Source organism: Acomys russatus, chromosome 29 (assembly GCF_903995435.1).
Source record: "Acomys russatus chromosome 29, mAcoRus1.1, whole genome shotgun sequence".
NCBI classification, from domain to species: Eukaryota; Metazoa; Chordata; class Mammalia; order Rodentia; family Muridae; genus Acomys; species Acomys russatus.
In genome coordinates, this window is record NC_067165.1 from 22,847,129 (window position 1) to 22,858,213 (window position 11,085).

Sequence of the window (11,085 nt, forward strand, 5' to 3'; positions counted from 1 at the left end):
CTGACAACAACCAGAACTGTTTCCGACACCATGAGGATTAAAGCACGACCACAGACTTCACCCCACATGGGCCCCCACACGGGCTCCCACGAGGGCTCCTCTTCGCTAAATAAATCACAAAGATTTCTTCTAGTACCCAGAAAGACACAAGGGAGGCATGGACTCCCCAAACGAGGAGGGAAGAGGTGCTCAGTCAAATCAGGACCACCAGAATTCATTGTATGAAATTCTCAGAATTTAAAAAAAAATTTTTTTTTAATTTGTACCCCTTAACCATGGGCAAGCTGAGCGGACGGGGGTTGGGGGGGGTGCCTTGGGAGGGCCTGGGGCACGAAATGTAAGTAACTCTCTTCCAGTTGCTTCTGTAATGACAGGAGAGAGGGAAAAGATTCCCCCTGGGACTTGAGAAAAGACCAGATTGGTTGGTGACCTCCAAACAAGAAGAAACCAGGAACTCTCAATGGTTGAAAATCCTACTTGCTGACAGCACAGGCTGTGGCTTAAAGCAGGTTAGACTCACGTCTAAGGACTTTACACAGGGGCAGCAGATAGGCCTCACTTAACAGACCATGATCACCAGAGGTAACTTCCTAGCGTGGTCTGCTGAGGAACAAATCCCGTACGGTTCGTTAACTCCGTGTGATCTGCTGTGATCACTTGGCAATGGCTGCAAAGCCTCAGGAAAAGGAGTCGGCACCACGCGCCACGGTGGCTACCCGTCCTTACACCCTCATCAGCCTCAGCTTACAGCAGACATGGATGGCAGGGAAAGGGCTACAGCTCACAGCACTGAAAAGTCCATAGCCATCTCCAAGTGTGGTCTCTAGTCCACGTTCGCCAAGCATTCACTCATTTGCTTCATCTACATTAGGTGTTTACTATTCTGGGATGGACAATGAGAAACGGAGATAAGCCAGACACTCCCTGCCCTGATATCGCTGGCTGTTTAGTGGAAGAGAAAAACAAAACAAAACAAACAAAAAAAAAAACCAGAAAAACTCATAATTATATTAACCAAACGTAGTAAATACAATATAACTTGGGAACTGGGAAGGTGCAGGAACCCCACAGGGGCTACCCGCGGAGTTGGTTCTTGAAGGTTCTCTGCAGAGACAGGATATGTTAATAGCGCGGAACCAAAGGGGCCCACCCAGGAAATGGGGGAAACTTAGGCGGCCTTGGAGCAGGTGAAAAGTAGGCTGCAAAGGGAATCTATAATATCAGAATTTCACTCAACACTGAGTGCTAGTGATGGTTTCCAAGCTGGACAACAGATGGTACAACCACAGTTGAGGGTTAAGCAGATCACATTGGCTGCAATGTTTGTCAGTGCTGGAGAAACGAAACGTGGACACTTGTGCAAAGACCCTCGGAGGACAGAAGTAATCTTTAAGAGATACTAAAGAAACGGCAAGGTGTGAAACAGTGTGGCGGGGGCGGGGAGGTAGAATCAGATGGTAAAACAAGCGGGTCCGGGGGATGGGTTCACTAGAGAGTGAGAGGCTCAGCAGGTAGTGGGTGGGTAAGGAGATCAGGAATAAGAAGTACAGGTTTGGGGGCTGAACACAACCCCCAGTCCCATCACGGGTAAGGAGAATGAAGCACCACTTTAAGGTCAAACTTCCAGCTCAGCCTCTCTACTTCTCTGCCAGGGCCCTGAAATCCTCTCTCCAGCTTGGCTGTGCTCTCCGGAGTTGGACAGTGGTGACTTCCCCCACGCGGCCAAAACCCATCCCTACCACCTTACCTGCTGACTTCTGGAAGACCTGCCTCACTGCCCGCCCCTCCAACTCTCTTCTTCACCCCAACCCCACTATGACCCTACCCATCCGCAGACGCTGCATCCTTTGCCCGCCCCTCGACACACATACACAGTACACGTACACACACACACACACAAACACACACACGCTGCTTTTTCCCCCTCTCACCTTCCCAGCCCCACCTCCCGCAGGGTATACCACCACCCCTTAAGCCTCCAGCCCAGCGCCTGAGTCTCAGCTGCACCCCATCCGGCACCCAGACTTACTCACCAAGTCACCCACTCCACAACAGGGCGGAAGTGCTCCCAGGCTCCGGCAGAGGATGCTGGGACGCAGAGTCCTGACGCCGCCAGCCCGGGAACCTGGCCTCCCAAACCACAACTCCCAAGAAGCATCGCGCGAGCACCGGCGGGCAACTCCCCCTATCGGCCGCCTCTCAGATGACGTCAGCCAATGAGTGCCTCTCTTTCTCAAGGACTCTGGCACCGGAACAAATTTTGCAGGGTCAACGCCTCGGGGGGCGTATCCCGGTACGATTCTGACTGTTTCCTATTGGTTCTGTGGTGATGGTACGGCCTAGTGGGTGGAGTCTAGAGTGGAAGTGGGTGGGACCTACTGAAGAATCCGGGATCCCTGTCTTGAGCTGAGGAGAGTAGGGAAAAATAGTATAAAAGAGATGAGGGTGACTACAGTGGCCATCTGTTGGGCAGGAGAGAGTTGGACAGTTGTAACTACAATTTCCAATTCACATCTTAGATGAGTGTTTTGGAAGAGTTCTGTACCTCACCTCTTCACTTGTAAAATAAAAACAACAATAGCGCCCATGACACAGGTTGATTGGAGTGTCGGGGAGACAATAAACATAGAACTGTTAACTCAGATCCAAGATCCAACAACGGATAGCAGATATTAGCAATTATCTCGTAAATCAGTTTAGCAGAGCTTAAATCCTCTTAGGTGTTGGAAATATGTTCATCCTTGCTGCTGAGTGATCTTAATATAATATATGGTTGCTCTGTCCTCATTAGATACTAACGACACAAGCTAGAGTCATCAATGAGAAGGGAGCCTCCGTGGAGAAGGATGGGCTGTGGGCAAGCCTGTGGGACATTTTCTTAGTGACTGATGGAGGAGGGTTCAGCCGATTGTGGGTGGGGCCAACCCTGGGCTGGCTGGTGGTCCTGGGTTCTGTAAGAAAGCAGGATGAGCAAGCCAGTTGGCAGGACCCCTCCATGGCCTCTGCATCAGCTCCTGCCTCCAGGGTCCTGTCCTGGCTTCCTTCAAGAGCGGACTACACTGTGGAAGTGTAAGCCAAAGAACCCCTCTCCTCCCCAGGTTGCTTTGGTCATAGTATTTTGTCATAGCAAAAGTAACCCTAACACTGTAAATTCTCTTGAGGCAATGTAAAAGGAAGCTGGGAACGTGGGGTTTGTAGTCAGGCATAGATCCAAATCCCAGGTCTGATGCTTTGTATCTGTATATCCTTGAACCAAAAAAACAAAACAAAAAAACAACAACAAAAAAAAACTGCATGGAGTTTGTGGTTTTGTTTTTTGTTTGTTTGTTTGTTGTTTTGATATGTTTTTCTGAGACAGGAGTTCTTTATGCAGCCCTGGCTGTCCTGGACTCTTTGTAGAGCAGGCTGGCCTGCAACTCACAAAGATCCTCCTGCCTCTGCCTCCCAGAGTGCTGGAGTTATCAATGCCAGCTCGAGTTTGTCTTTGGTTTTGGGGGTTTTTTTTTGTTTTTGTTTTTGTTTTTGTTTTTTCAGCTGTGAAATTCAGGGGACAGAACAGAACCTACATCTCAGGGTATTTCGAAGGTTAAAGACGATAATATGTACGTACATAAAGCGGGGATGCTGGAGTCATGCTCCGTACCTTTCAAGGCCGGGGGCACGCCTTGACCCTTAGCTGCAAAACCTCGAGCGAAGTGCAGAAACCTCTCCTGTACGTGTGTGTTTGCGTGGTAGCTGTACCATGTAGGTGCACGTGCTTGGGGAGGAGGCCTGAGGTCAGTATGAGTGTCTTTCATGGAACATTCTTCACCATGTTTCCTAGAGCTAGGGTCTCTCACGGAACCTAGAACCCCAAACTTCAGCTAGGTACGCTGACCCATGAGCCCAGGAACCTGCCTGTCTTTGCCTTCCATACCATTCTTCATAGCTGGTGTTACATAGGCCACTGACCCTCCTGGCTTTGACGTGGATGCTGGGGACCTGGGCTGAGACCCTTATTAATCATGTGGCAGGCACCTTATCAACTGAGCTGTCTGCCCCAAACTGCTAATGCTTCCATTTCCTTGTCTGGAAGGCAGACATGACAATAGTGAAATCTTCCTGTGAGGGTTGTTGAGGAAAAGTAGGTAAAGTACGTGGAGTGCTTGTCTCCTTCCCGGCGCGCAGGAAGTTTAGTGACTACTGGCTATTATTTTTATTGAGAGCATGACACTTGGGCAGATTAGCAGAGCTCACTACCTTAGCCAGTGCTGCATTTGAAGGGCTCCTACATTTTAGTTTTAATAAGTTCAACTTCCATAGCTAAAAACTATATTCTGACCTTTTGTTTTGTTCGGTTTCGGGGTGTAAGTTTTTTGTTTGGTTGGTTGTTTTGGTTGATTGGTTGGTCGTCGTTCCCCCCTCCCACCCCCCAAGGCAAGGTTTCTCTGTATAGCCTTGGCTGTCCTGGAACTCACTCTGTAGATCAGGCTAGCCTCCAACTAACAGAACTCTGCCTGCCTCTGCGTCCTGAGTGCAGGATTTAAAGGTGTACACCACGACTGCCCACTTTCTGACTTATTTTTTAATATATCACCATTTACTTAGTGTATGTAATGCATTGGGACTGACAACTTACACTAGCACACCTTGGTCAGTGGTCCCCGTAGCTCTTTGAGGTTGGTGTTGTTACCCCAATTTACAAAAGGGATGGGGCTCAGAGATATAAATTAGCCTGCTCAATATCACGTACCCAATAAGTGCCTAGGATGGTATGTGGACTCCTAAAACTTCAGAAGTTGCCTTGCTCTCTGCCTGACCTCTCTGCCTGACCGCGTTCATGGGGAAGAGAGCGAAGATGGAAGGAGGTGGGGGCTTGGAGTAAACACTGAGGCAGTAAGGAGGGCTGAGGGGGGGAGTCGTCGAAGACAGTGTTGGAATCCGAAGGTGGGAAGACAGTTTTGCAGGATCTGGTGAGACCCTCACATCAGCCAGGTCTGTCCGGAAGAACAGAGACAAGGGGATGTACACAAAGAAAAAAACACCATTACGCCACAAGAGGGCACCCCTCACCCTAAAGCCAGACTGGGATTGTATGGCGCCTCTTAGCCTTTGTCTAATTAAAAATTACAGAAGTGGAAATCCCGGCCGGAACCAGCCTTGGGCTCTGTCTGGTTTGACGGCATTGTGCATTTGCCGATCTGAATCTTTTCCCCTGGCTCCAAGGGTAAAGATGTCAATCTTCATCTTTGCTTCAGGACCTGATCTCCAAATAGAGTCAAGTACTTATGGGAGTAAAACACACATCTACAGCGGATGTTCCTAACATATGTATATTTGTTTATAAATGATACACAGGTAGCATTTAGTAATATAAAACATTGTTTTATTTATTTATTTATTTTTTTAATTATGTGTAAGTGTCAGGGTGGGTATGTGCACATGAGTGGCAGTACCCTCCAAGGCCAGAAGAGGGCGCGCCAGATCCTCAGAGCTGGAATTAGAGGTGGTTGTGAGCATCTGCCCCAAAGTGGGTACTGGATTGTGAGCTCAGGTCCTCTTCAGGAACCTTAGGATTATTAATCGCTGAATATGGATTGTGTATCCGTATTATAATAAGATTCCATTGAACACATGTGTAAAGAATTGGTAGATGTTCTTATTCTTTCAGTCATATTAAAAGCATTTAATCCTTACAAAATACTGAGGGTGGGGAGTAATGCTACCACAGTTTACCAAACAAGAAACTGAAGTACAAAGAAAGAGGAAGTTACCAAAGCCTCAGAGTTTCAAAGTGGGCAATCTAGCTTCAGGGGGGGAAAAGGTGAGATTTTAAAAAGAAAAGAGAAATATAGCTGGGCCAGATAAGACATGCACACATAATCCTGGCACTTGAGATTTGGAGGTAAGAAGATTGGGAGTTCAAGGTCACCCTCAGGTACTTAGTTCCTGGTTTTAGGGGGAAGATGGAGAGGAAGAGAGAGGGAGGAAGAGAGAACTATTAACATAACATTTTCTTCCAAAAACCCTGCCCCGGGCTAGGAGCTCAGCACAGGTCTCTGGAGAAAGTGAAGGTTGAGATGAATCTCAAAGGATGCTTGGCAGGTCCTCAAGGGCAAGGTGTGTGCAAAGGCCCAGAGGCAAGAGTTCATGGTGCTCTGGGAACTGCATGTGGCTCAAGCATCCAGGGGATGGTGCTTCTTTGAGGCTCAAAGATGGTCTACATGTTTTCACTGAAGGGGAGATGCTCTGTCTGCTCCTGGACAGTGTCCCATTCTTGTGGACCTCAGCTGCCAGATCCTCTACCCTAGTTACCTTTAACTGTCAACCTGAAACCACCTCAAGTCATCTGAGAGCAAAGCCTCAATTAAGAAACTGCCCAGAACTGCTTGGCCTGGGACATGTCTGTGAGTGACCATTTAGATTGTCAGATGGAGAGCCAAGCCCACTGGAGGCGGGGCCACGCAGTAGTCCTGGACCCTGTAAGAAAGCTGGCTGAGCACAAGCCAGCTAGCAAGGGGCACTCTCCCTGGTTCTTGCTGCATTTCTTGGCTGTGAGGTGAGTTTCTCAGTTGGAGGTATTGTGCTTTGTTGAAATAACAAACAGGCCTTGAATTTCTGCCTTGACTTCTCTCACTGGCAGAGTGTGACCTGGAATTGTTAGGAACTAACACACAAACAAAAACAAAGACACCTTTTCTCCTTTAAGTTGATTTTGGTCCCAGTGTTATATCACAGCAACAAAAGTGAAACTAAATCATCATCTATGTTTTGGTTTTGTTTTGTTTTGTTTTGTTTCTGAGACAGGATTTCTCTATGTTATCTTGACTGTCCTGGACTTACTTTGTAGACCAGACTGGCCTCGAACTCACAGCAATCTGCCTGCCTCTGCCTCCTGAGTGCTGGGATTAAAGGCGTGCGTCACCACGCCTGGCCTAAATCATCATCTATAACCCTACATGCAAAAAGGACCTACTGGCCTCTTGAAAATCAGGTTGACCTTGGCCTGGTCCCAAGTTCCATAGCTTAGAAAGGCCTTCCCTCCTTTCCAAGATGCCCCATGAATTCCCACCTTTAATTTCCCCCTATGCCCTCGGCCTCTTGCATTCCCACTAAATAAAAAGCTCAATCAAGCCAAGCATTCCGTGGATTCAGCGAGTTTATTGAAGATTTAAAGATCTTGGGAGTGTCACATACCCATGGGCACCTTCCATCTCTCAACTTTCCTCAGCCAACCTCCAGGCCTCCCCAAACTTGTGTTGCCACCATGTGGATCTCTGTACCTGCAAAAGGCTGACTTCAGCCTCTCGATCCCACTGTGTCCTCCCTCCCCACAAATACATTGACTCCCTGTCATAAGGGCTTGCTTCCCCTCCCTAACCCTAAAATTCACATGTGCCATCCTACTTTAAAACCCCCGGCTGCCCTAGCCTGCTCCTCAGCCAGGCCCAGAAGCCACTCTTTCTTTCATCTTCCTCAGGCCACAAGCAGTAGTCTCTTCGTCGAAGCAACCGAGCCAGCCTGTGGTAACCAGGGAGCTGGTGTCGGGAAATGGGTTCCAGGAAAACTAGCAGCAACGTTGGCGGGAAGGGGGCAGCCAGGAGGAGAGAGGTGGCCACTCGGAGCTCCAGACAGCAGCGGGAGTTACACAGGGCCCGGCCACTCAGCACACAGAGTGTCACAGGGCTGCTCACCATGCTGTCTACGACATTGTCAACTACATCCTTACCGGGCTCAAAGTCTCGCTCAGGGAGACAGAGGCGCAGACCCAGGCCAGCTGGAAGGAAGCCCTCCAGAGCAGGCAAAAGTTCCTCTATCACCCAGCCCTGGTCTTCCCTGCAGTGAGACACAAATACATCAAAAAGGAACCTCTTTCCTTCATTTCCCTGAACCCTCAGACCCCGGAGCCAAACCCTGACCAAGGCCTGTAGGTAGGGGATCCAAGAGTTCCTGGCTTCTTGGAGGAGTGGCAAGGCAAGTAGCAGAAACACCAAGGCAGAGCTAGCCAAAAAGAGTTTCAGCTCCAAAGTCTGGGGGCAGTGGTCCCAGAGAAAAGAGTAAAAAGAGTGCTTGGCAGGGCCCCCCACTTCTGCTGGACACAAGTGACGGCCTACTATGTGCACGTATGTTTTAGTGGACTGCTTAACCCACGGCTCTATCCATGCATTGGCACACTGGCAGGCCAGGTTTGACTGCAGGATGTATATATACTGGGGCATCTGCGGGCTGTACTCCCTCAAACTGTCATGCAGCACCAAATCCTCCTCAGTGTAGAGCACTAAGACCCGGAGACTACGCAAGCGCTGGAAAGCAGTGGCAGACAGTGACGTGAGCCCTGTGTGGGACAGCTGTAATGCCTGGAGCTGTGGCAGCTCACCCACCAGCTCCTCCAGCCCTACCGAACGGGGCTGGCTTGTGGATTGAAGTGACTCCAACCTCAGCTCCCGTAGGCTGGGCAGCCCAGTGATAAGGCAGGGTCTAGAGTTGCTTCCAGCACCCCATATCTTCAAGGACTGAAGTTTGGGGAGCTGCCAGAGAAAAATGTTGGAGGTATCCTGGGAGCAGAAGGCATCCAAGCTATTCTGGAGGACGGAGAGTTGTTGGAGGGCGGGGAAGACCTCGGAGGCATTCAGGATATCCAGCTTCAGTCCCCTGCCTTCTACAGTCAAGGTCGCCAAGAAAGGGAAGACGGTCGGGGACAGCCTCCAGTGCTTCCCGCCTGAAGCTGCTTGAAGCTCTAAGCTGGTCAGATGCATGGGCAGGGGCAAGACTGCTGGAGCAGAGTGAGCCGGAAGCGGAAGCTTCAGTCTCAAGGTGCGCAGGTTCTTTGCTCCCCAGAAGCCAGGGGTTGGGCTTGTTGATATTTGGGTGTCCAGCAGGCTAAGGGTAGTCAGTGCAGGCAGAGCAGCCAACCAGTTCCCACCCAGGTTGAGCAGGGGGTTCTTATCCAAGTTCAAGGTCTCGAGTTGCTGTAGATCCCGGAATAGCTGCCCCTCCAGGGAAAGCAGCCGGTTGCCCTGAAGCAACAGCTCCCGCAAGTGCGGCAAACAGGAGAAGGTGGCTGGAGGCAGGGTGCGCAGCCCGTTGCCCGCCAGATTCAGAGTCTCCAGTCCCGACACGTCACCTGTCTCATTCATGCACAGCGTGTTGCTCTGCAGTTGGTTGCTGGCCAGGTTCAGTCTCTGAAGCCTAGGCATGGCAGCGAGGAACCCTGGTGGCAGCTTAGTCAGGCCAGTGGCTTGAAGACCCAAGGTCTCCAAGCTGGAGCAGGAAGCCAGGGCCTCCTGGGATATATAGCCTAGCTTGGTGTTGCCTACATTGAGCCCCTGCAGCCGGAAGTGGGCAACAGCTTCAGCAGGCAGCTCTGCCGTGGCAGTCCATGCAGACAAGACGTCGAGTTTCTGAAGTCCCAGGGCCCTCACTGCTTCTGCCTCCAGTCCCGTGCGTTCCAGGTTCAGAGCCTCCAGCTGGAGACCCTGGAGGGAGCCAGGACTAGCCATCTTCAGTCCCTGGTTGAATGACAGATCCAACATACGCAGGGCCCACGGAGTCCTGGAGGAGGAGTTTTGCACCAGGTCTGGGAACATGCCAGCCAGCTCCCCCACATCCTGGAGGCAACTGAACTTGACAGACAGCCACTGCAGGCTGGGAGGCAGTTGGACACCGGCCTTCTTGTCCAGGCAGTAGCCAGAGATATGGAGTCTCTGGAGGGAAATCAGGTCACCAAAGGCATCAGGAGGTAGAACGAGAGATCTCTTCCTAAAAGGTTGCTCCAAAAAGGAGAGTTTCTGTAACTGTCCCAGGCCCTGGAAAGCGCGTGGCAGGAGTCGGGTAAGGTGCAGATTCAGTGCCAGGATCTTGAGTCCAGGGAAAGCAGAAAAGGCATCAGCATGCAGGGTAGACACAGAACCACTGAGGCAGAGCCCCTCCACACTCTGAGGCACAGCTTCCAAGGTCTGCGTCAGGTTGGTCACAGGGATGCATGCAGCAAGGAAGGCCAGCTTGGAGTCTGCACAGAATGAAAAGTAACGGGAGACTAGGGGCAGTCGGGAGCCTTCAGTCAGTAGGCATTTGGAAGTGGTCCACCCTGCTACCAGAGGCAGAGAAAGGAGCAGACCCGCTAGCAGTGAGTACCTGCCCATCTCAACACCGGCAGGATCCTAGCAGAGGGGGTGGGCCTCAGATGCCCACCCTTTCACGCATGCGTGTTGCCAATACTCACGCCAGTAACGGGATACTCATCCACCTCAGAGTGGCTGCAAGGTCTGGGAGCGTAGTCAAAGGGCCACAGGGGCTTCCACCGTGGAAGGTGGGAAGGTAGGAGGAGGTGTGGAAGCAGACTTGAGGAGACAGTGAGCCCTGAGGTGGGGAAAGGACGTACAGGGGTGATGAAGTGGAGTGTGGGTCTCACTTCTCTGTTCAGAGAAAGCCAATAAGGTTTCTTTTCTTCTTCTTTTCTTTTTTACATACGGTCTCGTGTAGCCCAGGCTGTCCGTGAACTCAGTTTGTAGGGACTCCTTTGAACTTCTGACCCTCTTACTTCCGCCTCCTCGGTGCTGGAATGACGGATGTGCACCACTATAACCAGCTTGCGCTGCGCAGTTAGAGCCCAGGCTCCCGTGCACACTCGGCAAGGGCACTCTACCAACTGAGCTACGTTCCCATGCTCCAAGTCAAGCCAAATCAGGCGTTCACACTGTCGTCCTCGGCAAGGCATCTACCCTCTTCCGGGTCTGTGTTCTCTCCTCTGACCACGTGGGCTAACTCTCACTTTGTAGAATTGCTGAAAAAACAAATTCAGATCAGTAGTATGGGCTTTTCTCCTCATCACTTTTGTTACGACTTCCTTTCTTTACTGACCCACTGGAGTTCTTGGATAAACACAAAAGGGATGTTTTGTGATCAAAACAATACATCAATATGATGCTGCCATGGACCTCTCGTATGCGCCTCCCGGAAAGTCCCAAAAGGCATCAGTTTGACCTGACAGGACTTGGGGGTGGGGAGGTCTCCACCCCTGCTCTTTGAGCCGCGCTGCCCGCTCCCTGGGCGCCCACCCCCCAGCCCCGCCAGCCTTGACCATGGCATGCACTGCCAGGACAGGGC

The 11,085-nt window shown here is 50.9% G+C and overlaps 1 protein-coding gene across 1 annotated transcript; it reads right to left on the reverse strand.

Annotated features, from left to right (window-relative positions):
* Nucleotides 1–7,127: 7,127 nt before the first annotated feature.
* Nucleotides 7,128–10,146, reverse strand: LOC127211738 (toll-like receptor 12). Its single transcript, XM_051171771.1, has one exon. It carries the CDS (start codon nucleotides 10,119–10,121, stop codon nucleotides 7,383–7,385), a length of 2,739 nt encoding a protein of 912 aa, XP_051027728.1. The 5' UTR covers nucleotides 10,122–10,146; the 3' UTR covers nucleotides 7,128–7,382.
* Between the last annotated feature and the right edge of the window lie 939 nt (nucleotides 10,147–11,085).